Source organism: Entelurus aequoreus, linkage group LG05, assembly GCF_033978785.1.
Source record: "Entelurus aequoreus isolate RoL-2023_Sb linkage group LG05, RoL_Eaeq_v1.1, whole genome shotgun sequence".
Classification (NCBI taxonomy): domain Eukaryota; kingdom Metazoa; phylum Chordata; class Actinopteri; order Syngnathiformes; family Syngnathidae; genus Entelurus; species Entelurus aequoreus.
In genome coordinates, this window is record NC_084735.1 from 6277138 (window position 1) to 6293445 (window position 16308).

At 39.2% G+C, this 16308-nt stretch overlaps 1 protein-coding gene across 2 annotated transcripts in view; it reads right to left on the reverse strand.

Moving 5' to 3' along the window:
* Positions 1-16308, reverse strand: part of LOC133650064 (nuclear pore complex protein Nup153-like) — a 61581-nt gene that overhangs the window by 35853 nt on the left and 9420 nt on the right. For both annotated transcript variants that reach the window (XM_062046861.1, XM_062046860.1), the window contains exons 2-5: positions 8333-8579; positions 7992-8252; positions 7792-7931; positions 6012-6140 (exon numbers count right to left, since the gene is read on the reverse strand). In XM_062046861.1, the coding sequence (XP_061902845.1) occupies positions 6012-6140; positions 7792-7931; positions 7992-8252; positions 8333-8579 (777 nt within the window). The remainder of the gene's footprint in view (positions 1-6011; positions 6141-7791; positions 7932-7991; positions 8253-8332; positions 8580-16308) is intronic.

Below are 16308 nucleotides of genomic sequence, written 5' to 3' on the forward strand. Positions count from 1 at the left end.
CAGCATCTTTTTACGGTGGTATTATAAAACGTTGTTGTGTTTAAGGACCACTTCTGTTGGACTTTCTCTTCTTAAAAGCTGCCACTGTTCTCTTAATATTTGCACATTTTGTAGATGGCTGTCCATCTAGAATACATTAGAAACGACGTCAACATTGAAGACATGTTGACCACACTCCAAACAATGGCGTGCGTTTTGTTTACATCCAGTTTCGGCGGCGCGGTTTTCGGTGATCAAAGTCACTTTTCGGTGGTTCAGTTTTTGGTACATCACTTGTCAACAGTGCTAAAATAACAAGCTATATAAATATCAATTCATGCTGTAACAACCTGCTAATGTTCATGTTTTATATTTGTGTGGCTTGGATTTGATGTCATATTTCCCATGTTTGTAAACAAACCATGCGTGCCTGGCAGGTGATTGGCGGAGAATGAGGAAGTGTTGTTGTGTGTTCCTAAGGGAAGTGCGTAGACCAAAGTGTTTGCACGGGAAATAAAACCCGTTGGAATAGTGCCCTTTGTTATAAGATTGGTAATAAAAGTTGAACATAGTGTGATTTCTTCCGGGAGCTACAATACATTATTACTTCAATTTGTTTTCCACAAAAAAAAACAACCAACAAGCTTATTTTCAAGGTGTGGCTGCAATGAAAAAGCTGTGGCCCTGGATTCCCACATTGGTGTGCTGGTATTTGGTTTTGTGATCATGTTGTCCATGTTAGCTGCTACATGCTAACTAGTTGCACTGTGTGATGCTAGCGTTGTCAAAGACACTTCATGAGGACAAGATCATTCAAACACTTCTTTTCATTCCACTATGGTAAAAGCAAGCATGTAATAATAATAATAATAATAATGGATTACATTGTTTTTCAACCACTGTGTGAGATACAGTCTGGTGTGCTGTGGGAGATTATCTAATTTCACCTATTTCGGTTAAAAATATTGTTTGCAAAGCAGTAATTATAGTCTGCAAATGATGTGTTGTTGTTGAGTGCCTGTACTGTCTAGAGCTTGGCAGAGTAATCGTGTAGTACTCTTCCATATCAGTAGGTGGCAGCCGGTAGCTAATTGCTTTGTAGATGTCGGAAACAGCGGGAGGCAGTGTGCGGGTAAAAAGGTATCTAATGCTTAAGCCAAGAATAAACAAAAGGTGAGTGCCCCTAAGAAAAGGCATTGAAGCTTAGGGAAGGCTATGCGGAACTAAACTAAAGCTGAACTGGTTGCAAAGTGAACAAAAACAGAATGCTGGACGACAGCAAAGACTTACTGTGGAGCAAAGACGGCGTCCACAATGTACATCCGAACATGACATGACAATCAACAATGTCCCCACAAAAAAGGATTAAAAACAACTGAAATATTCTTGATTGCTAAAACAAAGTAGACGCGGGGAAATATCGCTCAAAGGAAGACATGAAACTGCTATAGGAAAATACCAAAAAAGAGAGAGAAAAAGCCACCAAAATAAGAGCGCAAGACAAGAACTAAAACACTACACACAGGAAACCAGCAAAAAAGTCCAAATAAGTCAGGGTGTGATGTGACAGGTGGTGACAGTACACCTACTTTGAGACAAGAGCTATATTGATGCAAGCTTGGTTATGCTTTAAAGTCATATCCAACAATTGTGACAACGACTTTTTACTGTCAACTGAGTTCCGTTTCTTAATGATTTTTTCAAAGCAAAAGATGTGCCTTGGCTCAAAAAAGGTTGAAAAACACTGGTATAGACACTCAAAGCACTTCACATAGAAGTAAAAGGTTGAAAAACACTGGTATAGACACTCAAAGCACTTCACATAGAAGTAAAAGGTTGAAAAACACTGGTATAGACACCCAAAGCGCTTCACAGAGAAGTGAGAATCCATCATTCATTCACACCTGGGTGATTTGAACCTAATGAAAAAGACTGAAAATAAGCAGAGGGGGCCTGGGGGCCGCAGGTGGGGGGAGAAGGGAGAACATTTAGAATGGACCCACACCTGACCTTTGAGGCTCACGTAAAACAACTCCTTCTTCTACCACCTCAGGAACATTGCAAAACTCCGCCCTCACTCACTCGCTCTGATGCCGAGAGTATGCTCCCTCCCCCCATTCTACAGAGGCACTATAGAGAGCCTGCTGACCACCAGCATCTCTGTCTGGACTGGAGCCTGCAGAGCCTCAGACTGGAAGTCTCTCCAGAGAGTGGTGAGGACGGCGGAAAAGATCATCGGGACTCCTCTTCCTCCTATCCAAGAGATGGTAAAAAGCCGCTGCCTGACCAGGGCTCAGAAAATCTGCAAAGACTCCTCCTACCCCCACCAAGGACTGTTTTCACAGCTGGACTCTAGAAAGAGGTTCCGCAGCCTCCGAAGCAGAACCTCCAGGTTCTGTAACAGCTTCTTCCCTCAGGCCGTAAGACTCTTGAACGCATCATAATTAAATTATCCCCTCAACTCCCCCCAAGATGGATTAACTCGCTGGAATAAAAAAGACAATATAACATACATCCATAAACGTGGACGCATGTGAAAAAGTGCAATATATTTATCTGTAAAGTAATCTATTTATTTATTTATATATATTTATTTATGTTATATACACTACCGTTCAAAAGTTTGGGGTCACCCAAACAATTTTGTGGAATAGCCTTCATTTCTAAGAACAAGAATACTGTCGAGTTTCAGATGAAAGTTCTCTTTTTCTGGCCATTTTGAGCGTTTAATTGACCCCACAAATGTGATGCTCCAGAAACTCAATCTGCTCAAAGGAAGGTCAGTTTTGTAGCCTCTGTAACGAGCTAAACTGTTTTCAGATGTGTGAACATGATTGCACAAGGGTTTTCTAATCATCAATTAGCCTTCTGAGCCAATGAGAAAACACATTGTACCATTAGAACACTGGAGTGATAGTTGCTGGAAATGGGCCTCTATACACCTATGTAGATATTGCACCAAAAACCAGACATTTGCAGCTAAAATAGTCATTTACCACATTAGCAATGTATAGAGTGTATTTCTTTAAAGTTAAGACTAGTTTAAAGTTATCTTCATTGAAAAGTACAGTGCTTTTCCTTCAAAAATAAGGACATTTACATGTGACCCCAAACTTTTGAACGGTAGTGTATATATTATATATATATTATTTATATATATTTATATATGCACCTTATTGCTTTTTTATCCTGCACTACCATGAGCTTATGTAACGAAATTTCGTTCTTATCTGTACTGTAAAGTTCAAATTTGAATGACAATAAGAAGGAAGTCTAAGTCTATGCATGTATGTTCCAAAAAACTCAAAACTCGACTCAATAACACAAAAATAAGAGTTGTAGAAATGATTGGAAACTCAAGACAGCCATGACATGATGTTCTTTACAAATGTATGTACTAGAGATGCGCGGTTAGCGGGTACACCCGCGGAGTCCGCGGGTAAACCGCGGGTCGGGCGGTTGTATGACGAAAAAAAAAGATTTTAAATAGATTCGGGCGGGTGGCGGTTGAACCAATTCAGGAAAAAAAATACATAGTTAAATGTTGTTACCCATGTGAATGATCGAGGGCGAGTTCTTTGTTTCTTTAGGTGGGTTTATTGTAGGCAGTTTTCATGAACGTCTACCCAGTGCGGCAACAACACACAACAACAGTCACGTTTTTGTCCTACCGTAAAGCAGGTCGTCTGCCGTAAACCGCAATGCTGTGACAGTCTCAAACAGGGCAACACTGCCTGACGGGGTCGTGGTTAAGAGGGGAATATGTTTAAGGTAGAATTCACCAACTCAAGAATTTCCTATATATATATATATATATATATATATATATATATATATATATATATATATATATATATATATATATATATATATATATATATATATATATATATATATATATATATATATATATATATATATATATATATATATATATATATATATATATATATATATATATATATATATATATATATATATATATATATATATATATATATATATATATATATATATATATATATATATATATATATATATATATATATATATATATATATATATATATATATATATATATATATATATATTTATTTTATTATACATATAAATAAAAGGAAATACTTGAATTTCAGTGTTCTGAAGGCTTTCCAGTAGATGGCAGTATTGTCCTGTTTAAGAGTGTCACAACATTGCAGTTTACGGCAGACGAACTGCTTTACGGTAGACGAAAACGTGACTGCTGTTGTTGTGTGTTGTTACCGCGCTGGGAGGACGTTGATGAAACTGCCTAACAATAAACCCACATAAGAAACCAAGAACTCGCCCTCGATCACTCTACAGCGGACGTGAAAACAGACTGTCGCCGCTGTCCCCACTCAGGTCCGCATTGAGCTGGAGGGGGCGTGGCCTCCAGCTCCGGCTGAATACCGGGAGTCTCCCGGTAAAACCGGGAGGGTTGGCAAGTATGCTCTAATGCAGGGGGTCACCAACCTTTTTGAAAGCAAGAGCTATTTCTTGGGTAGTGATTAATGCGAAGGGCTACCAGTTTGATACATACTTAAAGTAATTGCCAGAAATAGCCAATTTGCTTAATTTACCTTTAACTCTGTTATTATTAATAATTAATGATATTTACACTTAATTGAACGGTTTAAAAGAGGAGAAAACACGAAACAAATGACAATTAAATTTTGAAACATAGTTCATCTTCAATTTCGACTCTTTAAAATTCAAAATTCTACCGAAAAAAAAAAGAAGAGAAAAACTAGCTAAATCGAATCTTTTTGAAAAAATTAAAAATATAATTTATGGAACATCATTAGTAATTTTTCCTGATTAAGATTAATTTTAGAATTTTGATGACATGTTTTAAATAGGTTAAAATCCAATCTACACTTCGTTAGAATATATAACAAATTGGACCAAGCTATATTTCTAACAAAGACAAATCATTATTTCTTCTAGATTTTCCAGAACAAAAATTTTAAAAGAAATTCAAAAGACTTTGAAATAAGATTCAAATGTTATTCTACAGATTTTCTAGATTTGCCAGAATATTTTTTTTGAATTTTAATCATAATAAGTTTGAAGAAATATTTCACAAATATTCCTCGTCGAAAAAACAGAAGCTAAAATGAAGAATTAAATCAAAATGTATTTATTATTCTTTACAATAAAAAAATACATTTACTTGAACATTGATTTAAATTGTCAGGAAAGAAGAGGAAGGAATTTAACAGGTAAAAAGGTATTTGTGTTTAAAAATCCTAAAATCATTTTTTAGGTTGTATTTTTTCTCTAAAATTGTCTTTCTGAAAGTTATAAGAAGCAAAGTAAAAAAAATAATGAATTTATTTAAACAAGTGAAGACCGAGTCTTTAAAATATTTTCTTGGAGTTTCAAATTCTATTTGAGTTTTGTCTCTCTTAGAATTAAAAATGTCGGGCAAAGCGAGACCAGCTTGCTAGTAAATAAATACAATTTAAAAAATAGAGGCAGCTCACTGGTAAGTGCTGCTATTTGAGCTATTTTTAGAACAGGCCGGCGGGCTACTCATCTGGTCCTTACGGGCTACCTGGTGCCCGCGGGCACCGCGTTGGTGACCCCTGCTCTAATGCGTGGCCAAGAGATATTATTGCGTGGCACGCATTGAATGTCTCTGCTGCATTGGATCAGTCTCATTTCTTTAACAGGAATGCCTTGTATCGTCCATATTAGATATATAACAACGGGTGGGTGGTGGGCGGTTGTGGTTTTGATAAAATGTTAGTTCGGGTGGATTGCGGGTGGATGACGACTTTTGTGATGCGGTTGCGGATGAAATAATTGTCTATGTACACTTTTGACCATGACTGTAGGTCGGGAAAAAAAAAACGAAAAATATTTTGTTATATTTTTACAGAGATAAAAAAAGATGGATTTCCGACTATAGAGGGAAAAATCCCATGCCTGTAAATGTTCTTGACGGTTAATTGACTTATGGTGTATCGGCCTTTGTAGAAACACCTGCACAATTACCACAAGCTCACCTGGTATGGTGTCGCAGGACGAGTGTGAGAGGTCTTGAGCGCGGCCGCTCCGCCGTACGTGGTCTTGCCCGGGTAGAAGGGCGAATCTCCCAGCTGGCTGGAGTTCAAGGTGGTGCTGTTGAGCGTGGCCTGCAGCACAGGGAGGTCACAGTTAGGGATGATACCCGAAACCGGTTTTCCCGGTTGTTTGATAAGAAAAGAACCGAGTCCTCGGACTCGAATCCCTTTTTGAGAACCGGTACCCGTTATCGAGACCACTATAGTAAAGGAAAAGAGTTGATTCTTTATTCGAATCCCGTCCCGACCAGAAATGCTCCGTGGGACATCACAACAATTGACGTCATGTAGCTCAGTCATTAGGCGCAGATAGCGAAAGCAGGAAAACAATGGACGGGAAAAAGCGCTCCAAGGTGTAATAAAGTTCAAAACAAAAGCTATCATCCATCGAATAACTTTACTGAGAGATTTGAGCAGGGTACAAACACATGACCAACACTTTTACGACCAACCGGAAACATAGCAACCAGGCTAGCAACGCACCTCCTTTACGGCAGCTGTCGCAACATTCTTAAAACAACCGCAGCACATACATATATATACAACATATCTCCCTTTTTTAACTTTTGTTTTTCTTTCCTTGTAAACGTTACAAAATCACACTGTAGATGTGTTGTCTGTCTAATTATAAACAATGCACACGAGGCGTGTTGGCTGAGTTCTTGACGTTTACTTTCACAGCGTGGCAACATGCAACACTTTTCGGGGCTACCGCGCATGCTCGTAACTCCCGTTGCATGCTGGGTAGTGTAGTTATATTCTCTCGCTCATAAAATTTTTCCCCCTATAAAGAAATAATGTTAACTCAATAAAGTGTATTTCTTTTTTTAGCTTTAACTTTTCATTTTTTAGCATTGTAACCACATTTGCAAACAACTTTTCTCTTCATAGAATTTTCTTTCAATAAAGAAATAAAGTGCAAAAATGTCAAAGCATCATAACAAACAGTTATGTTCCAATAGCAGCAGAAGTGCACTTTTTGGAGAGCTGTATTATTTTCAGTTTTGTGCCCAAGGGACTGATTTTATTTAACACTATATTATTATTTATACACCTATAGTGATCACAGAGACAGCTTGTTTTTGTGTTACTGTATATATTTGTTTCTCTGAAAAATCCCACTTAATATACTTTGGGTAACAACAGTCAATATTTATTTATTTTTTTTAGGGGGGTAACAGTCAATATTTATTTATTTATTAGATTTTATTTTTTTATTATATAATAAAAGTGAGCTTTTGTTAAACCAAATATTGTGTGTTTTTATTGTGTGTTATATTGTGTGTTTTTTGGGGCGGCGTGGCGAAGTTGGCCAGCAATCGGAGTGTTGCTGGTTACTGGGGTTCAATTCCCACCTTCTACCTTCCTAGTCACGTCCGTTGTGTCCTTGGGCAAGACACTTCACCCTTGCCTCTGATGGCTGCTGGTTAGCGCCTTGCATGGCAGCTCCCGCCATCAGTGTGTGAATGTGTGTGTGAATGGGTAAATGTGGAAATAGTGTCAAAGCCCTTTGAGTACCTTGAAGGTAGAAAAGCGCTATACAAGTATAACCCATTTATCATTTATATACAACAACCTATCTGGACTCGATAAGAGAATCGATAAGGAATCGGTTCGATAAGAGGATTCGATAATAGGCTCGAACTCGATAATTCCTTATCAAACATCATCCCTAGTCACAGTCAACCATGCGTCTTTTCACTGGGCCACCATGAAGACTCACATTGGCGGAGGTGCTGAAGACAGACAGGTTGAAGGCGGGCCTTTTCAGACCAGACTGAGAGGGCTGCGGCACGGACACGCTTCTGTCTGCTTCCGGCGACCACAGCTGCGGGAGCGAGGCGGTTTTGGAGGCGGGCACATCTGCAGAGGGAGCGGCCGCGGTTAAGACGGAATTCATTTTGCGACATTGACGCGCGCTACCTTTGTCGGAGGCGCGCGAGGAGAAGCCACTGGTGGTGGAGATGTTGTCGTCCTCGTGCTGCGACAGGTTGTCCTTGATCTCCTTGACCAAGGAGAAGCCCGTGGAGAAAGGCCCCGGCGCGGAGGAGGTGGAGGGCTGGGAGAAGAGGCTGCTGGGGGAGGAGGCGTCCAGCGGGCGAAAGGGGAGGTGGGAGCGGTGGAGCGGGGGCCGTGACAGCATGTAGTCCTGAAAGTTGAGGGACGCCCGGCTGTTTGAGGGCTCTGCCGTGACAAAGAAACACACTTGACTTGAATGACGTCACCTTCATTCTCTGCTGCCTGCAGCCTGGACACAAGCTGACCTGCGTTACTGGTGCTGGCCTCCGGCGTGTGGCGTCCATCCAAAGAAGGAGGTCCTTCTTCGCTGCCGTTCGGAGGAAGAGGAGGCGTCTGGCAATTTCCCCTCAATTCTAACAAATCTCCTCCTCCTCCTCTTTCTTCTTCTTCTTCTGGAGCGTCTCCATTCTTAAAGTACTTCTGCAGCCATGATGGAACGATGCTCTTGACGGTGTCGGTCACTCGGCTCATCAGGCCCGACTGCTGCTGCTGCTGAAACAGGAGACAAGTTAGAAGCAAAACAAGGAAAAAAATAAACATTTGTTTACACTAGGGGTGTAACGGTACGTGTATTTGTATTGAACCGTTTCGGTTCGGAGGTGTACAGAACGAGTTTCCACACGGACATCAGTGTTTCCCATAAACTGCCAAGATACCTGTGGCGGTGGGGGCGTGGCTATGGGCGTGGTCACCATGACATCGAGTAATTTGCATAATTTACTACAATGATATGATTTTCTCTAAAAAGGCTCAAAAAATGTATACTTACTAATTAATAATAACAGTTTTGTTTTAAACGTCCATCCATTTTACAATATAATTACAACACTTTATGTACGTATTTATATACAGATTTGAACAATAAGTTATTCACTGAAATATATTTATTAATTGTGGTTCTTGCAAAAAATATATCTTATAAAATATAAAAGCTAAAATGTCTCTTAAAGCTCTGCCCCTTTAATTTGTGCATACTAAATAATGTAACTTTAGCCTACTACTACAACCATATTATTTACCAGCAACATAAAGTGAAACAGAGGCAGAGGTGTCCTGCCACAGTCAGTAACAAATAAACAGAAAACCGTAGTGGTCAAATACAAATAAGGCAACAAGAGAAGTATCCTACACTTCTCTTTTGTAAAGTAAATCTGAACAGCCTATATGGGCATCTACATCAACTATATGATTTGCCTGAGGAGCTGGACAGGACAAAAATAAATTAAAAAATCAAATTTTTTAAAACATTTTTTATTTGTGGCGGACGTAATTATTTCGTGGCGGGCCGCCACAAATAAATGAATGTGTGGGAAACACTGGACATATTAAGTAGCGTAACGCACGTTGTGTAAACAATGCACACCGAGGCACAACACACGGCATGCTAGCAGCTAACGGGCTAGGATAGACTGACCATACGTCCTCTTTTCACCGGACATGTCCTCTTTTGCGGAGCTGTCAGGGCAGAGTTTCTTTTCAATGCCTCAAATGTCCGGCATTTTGAGTTAGGGTTGCGTGTATTTTCAATGTACGTTCAGGGTTAAGAAGGGGTTAAAAACAAAACAAATTGTGCGTGCAGCAGCATTGGTGAGGGAGGGGCAGAGACAGAGAGAGAGAGAGTTATGATAAATGCGCATGCGTCGCCAGGCTCTGCTTTTTATCCATAGATTTATCACATTTAATTTTTTAGGGTGTCAAAAGTGTGCCCCGGAGGCCATTTGCGGCCCACAGCTAATGTTTTAAAGGCCCACGGCACATTCTAAAAATACTATTCAAATAAACAAAAACATAACAAAACTGAAATAAAAAAGCTCAAAGGTGAAATGTCATTTACAAAAAGTTGCAATGTTGACTAACAAAACAAAGCTGTTTCTTTTTCTTTCAAACTGTCATTGCTCAAAACATAATATTGAATCAAAATCAATGTTATTATGAATTATTGACCTATCCAAGGCTCCCATTACTTCACATCAAATATTCCATTAAGAAAAATATTTTTGGTGGAAGATTTTGCAAATTTGGTAAATAAATAGCCCAAAAATGTATATTTTGTTGTTTTCTCACTGTACAGAATATGAACCGAACCGTGACCTCTAAACCGAGGTACGTACCGAACCAAAATTTTTGTGTACCGTTACACCCCTAGTCTACACAAAATGATATAACAAGGAGTGCATGATAAATATTGATGTGTTGTGCTGCCACCATGTGGCAAACTTCCCCTGAGGCTCAACCTTCATGTGGCACCTCTCATTAGATTAAGTGGCTGGAATATAAAGACAATATAACATACATCCATAAACGTGGATGCATATGCTAAAGTGCAATATATTTATCTGTACAGTAATCTTATTTATTTATTAAGGCTGAAACGACGCGTCGACGTCGTCGGTTACGTAAATACGTCGACGCCGTTTTTGTGCGTCGACGCGTCGCATATTTACGTCACACTACCGTCATGGCGGGGCGCAAAGCAGACTGTGCGAGCGAGGGGGAAAAAAATCACGCCAAAAGTGGTCAAAAGTGTGGGAGTATTTCAATACACGGCCTAATAATGTTGTTGTATGCACACTGTGTCGAGCGGAAATGGCCTATCATAGCAGCACAACGGCTATGAACGAACATTTGAAAAGAAAACCATCAACTAGTCAATCGTCCGCGCGAGTATACGTTGTCATCATTACACAAAAACATGAATGTGTCATTTGTATCTGCTAGGGGTGTAACGGTACGTGTTTTGTATTGAACCGTTTCGGTACGGGGCTTTCGGTTCGGTACGGGGGTGTACCGAACGAGTTTCTAAGCTAAAGCTAACTTTAGCTGCTAAAGTCTTAACAAGCTGCTTCGCTCCTTCTGCGGCTGCCTCAGCACGCAGCATTGTCCCACCCACACAACTATCTGATTGGTACACACAAAGCGTTATACAAAGCATTGTCAGCCAATCAGCAGTGCGTATTCAGAGCGCATGTAGTCAGCGCTTCAGCGTCTAGCAGATAGGTGTTTAGCAGGTGAGCATCAGGCAGCGGACTCTCCCCAAATGATAATAAACACCTCCCAGTCAACTACTAGTAACATCACTATGAGCCCGTTGACCTTCTAGGAATATAAACTGGAGCTCAGCTCACTCGCAGTCCTGGCTTGAGGTGAAGGCTACCGGTAATTAGCTCTCAGTTCCAGCCACATCGACCCCTTCTGAGCGCCTATTTTCAGCTGCTGGGAATATTGTAAACAAGAAAAGAAGCAAAGCAAGTAGACATGCTAACCTTTCTTCATTACAACTGTTAGTCACTCACTGGAATGAGTAGAATTGGTTATTGTGTACTGTGTTGGACTGGATGTTTATTTTGCACATTTTAAAAGCAATACTTAATGTTTACAGTGCTCCAGAATATTTAGATTGGCACTTTTTTGTATTGGATGTTTATCTTTATTTTTGCACATTTTAGCAAATAAGCAATACTTTCACTTTTGTTGAAATGTTTACACTGTTGTTACAGAATATTTCGTTTTGCACTTTTTTGTATTGGATGTTTATCTTTATTTTTGCACATTTTAAAGCAAAATAAGCAATACTTTTACTTTTGAAATGCTTATACTATTGCAGAATATTAAGATTTGCACTGGATGTTTACTTTTATATTTGCACATTAAAAAGCAAATAAGCTACTTTTAATTTTGTTAAATGTTAAAAGTTTTAAATGTTTACATTGTTACAGAATATTTAGTCATGTTGTTGTCAATGTTGACTGAGTGGCCATACTTCTTTTTTTTTGTAAATAAAAGCCATGCCTTTTGAAAAAACAGGCCTACATTTATTTTTTCATCTTCATTTTAAATTAAAAAAATAAATCGGTAAAAGGAAAAATAATCTATAGATGAATCGAAAAAATAATCTATAGATTAACCGATTAATTGAAAAAAATAATCTATAGATTAATTGATAGAAAAATAATCGTTAGCTGCAGCCTTATTATTTATATCTGCACCTTATTGCTTTTTTATCCTGCACTACCATGAGCTAATGCAACAAAATGTTGTTCTTATCTGTACTGTAAAGTTCAAATTTGAAGGAAAATAAAAAGGAAGTCTAAGTCTAGTCTAATTAACCTTGGACTAGGAAGTCGGCGCTGGAAATACGACTGCACGATTTAGGGAAAAGAAATAATTGCCATTTTTCCTCTCCAAAATTGCAATTTTTATATTTGATACATAAAAATGCATAAATGTGTTACCATATCTAAGTTATTGTGCAGAAACATGGGGAAATAACTACACAAGTACACTACATTCCCTAACCGGGTTACAAAAAAGAGAGATGCGTTATATTAATACATGATGTGAATATTCAAACCCTTTATTTAATCTAAATGATTGAAATTCAATGATCTGGTGCATTTGCAAACAGTTAAAATGAGGGTAATAAGTTATTTGTTTGGTGGTTTTGTGTATTTATTTCACATTTATGACGCCGTCTGGCGCGTGTTAGAGAGCCTGCTGGTCACTAAACCTTAACTAGGCTTAGCTTTTTCACCAGGAGCACAGGTGCTAACAGGAAAATGTTAGAATAGAAAAAATAGGTGCAATAATTACAAAATGTCCGAAATAACACAACTGCAGTAGTAAGACACTCAAACATAAACACGGTGCTATCATTAGAACTATTGCCAGCCTCAATTGAACATGTCTTTTTGTAAACAAGTAGTACTACGTCATGCCATGTACTGATCTACACAGGATATACGTCACATTGCAGATCATAATCAATGTTCCCTCTAATGTCTCATGGGTGTGAGCAAATGCAAAAAAACCCTCCCTGAGCATTCAGTGAGCAACATCAGACGTGCACACTGCGGCCATACCACCAGCACACCTGTCCTAAACATGACATTTACCGTAATTTCCGGACTATAAGCCGCACCTGACTATAAGCCGCACCAGCTAAATTTAGGGGAAAATACAGATTGCTCCATATATAAGCCGCACCCGACTATAAGCCGCAGGGTTTTGATGTGTAATTAGCGTAGTATATAGGGGTTCATGCTACCACGGAGGGGATTGTCGGGACAGAGATGACTGTTTGGGAACGCAAAGCGTCCCATTTATTAACAATAAATCTTTCAATCATTCAATCAAACTTTCACATCTTTGACATGGCGAACAGCATTCGTGCAGAGTACAAATAATACAACGGTGCAAAGTAATACAAAGTGCTCGCCTGTACGTTATCAAAATAACCAGCCTAACAAAAGTCAGTCTTTAATCATTGTGTCATCGTCTTCCTCCTGCGTACTAAAACCACCGAAATCCTCTTCGTCGGTGTCAGAGAAGAACAGGCCGCAAATAAGCCGCACCCTTGTATAAGCCGCAGGGACCAGAACGAGGGGAAAAAGTAGCGGCTTATAGTCCGGAAATTACGGTAAATATCTTGTTATTATAATCAAATGACAGCAGTCATTTCCATGAAATAATTTTTCTAATAAAGGGAACATTTCAGGAGCTATGTTCTGGTACTGTATGTCTGGGTGGAGGTCCTGCTTTGGAAGGAATGTGTACCCCTTTTAAAAAGGGATCACATTTAGTTCCCTTTAAAACATTCACATGTTGCACAATGAAATGTAAGCGTGGGAAAAAAAGTGTGTCTGTGTAACATATCTTTCTATTAGCATTCCTTTAATCGAGTTACAGCATTTCATTAAATAATATCCATAAATGAATATTCTTAACTGTAGAAGTGCCGTGAGTGTGTGTTGGTGCAGGTGAGAAAGAGCGAGCGGGTGCTGTTGATAAGACAGGAGACTAAGAGTTGGTTTTGACATGATTTCTACGGCCCACAATGACCAGTTTGGCGAGATAGAAGTTTTTTACGAATGTTTTTGGTGTGGTTACGGCCGACAAGAAACAGTTTTGTTTCCCGCCGGACGCTGCACATCTTTTTTTTAGACCTTTACATCAAAACTGTACCTGCCATTATGATCTGTTTTTAAATGACCGTAAGTCTTGAACTATAGAAATTATTCCAAAGGTTGGAATCTGCGCTTTTGAGTGTTTTAGGAGTTATTACGGTAATCAGACCAGGACTAAGCAGAGTGGGCGGGGTTTGTTTTCGGAGCAGCCAGCCCGAAACGCAAGTGTCAGGAACAGACGCGGAAGCAAATTTCTGCATAAAAGTGATAATATATCATATTGTAGGTGTTAATTAGCCTTTGCATTCATATTTTTTGTTGTGTTTTGCTTGATTGTAAAATATGTCCATTGAGGAGCTGGTCTGAGAAGTAAAAGATGTTCATATGTTGTTAATTTTCAGTGTTTTATTGTTCATAGTTAATATATTAAATCTCACTTTCTTTATTTTAATGTACATTTTGTGTGTCTTATTCAGTAAAAAACAGTAAAATTCCTTTTTGAGGTGGTCTGTCATAACGTTTTGAAAATTCTATCAGACATTGTGACATTTGGCGTTAAGTGTTCCTGGAAAAAAAGGGACCCAAACTGTACAGCAGATTTTCACACATACACATTGGCCCCCCCAGATACATGTTTTCTCTCAATGTGGCCCCCCGAGTGTTAGAATAATTATGTGTAAGTTATCACACAACTCTTATGCTTAAAGGCCGTTGCTATAGTTATTATCAATTGTGCTGAAGTTTTACTTTTCTATCTGTGCAAAGGGACAACTTGCAATCTTGGATAGCGAGTCGTCTCGTATCAGTGTTTGTGTCCAGACCCGGCCTGCTGACTGCCAAGGGCGAACATCGAGTACCTTGACGCAGACAAAGCAGAGACAGGGCGATGTCACGAGTGTCAGCACATTTCCATTTCTGAATAATCATATATTGTATCTAACTGGGGCTGCTGAGATTACCCCCGTTCTTTCAGAAGCAGCATCAGTGATGTAACCAGGGACCTCTCAAATAAATACCGTATTTTTCGGAGTATAAGTCGCACCGGTCGAAAATGCATAATAAAGAAAGAAAAAAACATATATAAGTCGCATTTTTGGCGGAAATGTATTTGATAAAAACCAACACCAAGAATAGACATTTGAAAGGCAATTTAAAATAAATAAAGAATAGTGAACAACAGGCTGAATAAGTGTACATTATATGAGGCATAAATAACCAACTGAGAAGGTGCCTGGTATGTTAACGTAACATATTATGGTAAGAGTCATTCAAATAACTATCACATATAGAACATGCTATACGTTTACCAAACAATCTGTCACTCCTAATTGCTAAATCCCATGAAATCTTATACGTCTAGTCTCTTACGTGAATGAGCTAAATAATATTATTTGATATTTTACGCTAATGTGTTAATCATTTCACACATAAGTCGCTCCTGAGCATAAGTCTCACCCCCGGCCAAACTATGAAAAAAACTGTGACTTATAGTCCGAAAAACACGGTAGTGGAGAACGTGGGCTCTGCCTTAGAGCGTAGGTTGGAACTGTAACTACCGTAATTTCCGGACTATAAGCCGCACCAGCTAAATTTAGGGGAAAATACAGATTGCTCCATATATAAGCCGCACCCGACTATAAGCCGCAGGGTTTTGATGTGTAATTAGCGTAGTATATAGGGGTTCCTGCTACCACGGAGGGGATTGTCGGGACAGAGATGACTGTTTGGGAACGCAAAGCGTCCCATTTATTAACAATAAATCTTTCAATCATTCAATCAAACTTTCACATCTTTGACATGGCGAACAGCATTCGTGCAGAGTACAAATAATACAACGGTGCAAAGTAATACAAAGTCCTCGCCTGTATGTTATCAAAATAACCAGCCTACCGGTATATGAAAAGTCAGTCTTTAATCAGTGTGTCATCGTCTTCCTCCTGCGTACTAAAACCACCGAAATCCTCTTCGTCAGTGTCGGAGAAGAACAGGCCGTAAATAAGCCGCGCCGTTGTATAAGCCGCAGGGACCAGAACGAGGGGAAAAAGTAGCGGCTTATAGTCCGGAAATTACGGTAAGTGTACAGCCCAATACGTCTCTCCTCATGAGTAAAATGTAACTCTGTCTCTGCATGATTCCTTCAGTGTTCAGTGTTTGAACCAAAATATTTGCCCAGCTCTGCGATAGGTTGTCAATGTGGTGAGTCCTCAGAACCCACAAATGGTGCTTTGTGTCAAGTCCTTGGAAAAATTCAGTGGGAGCCCACAAAAAGCGGCTGTTTGCAAACGTTACGCAGAAGCCTAAAAGTCCATAACTTTCCA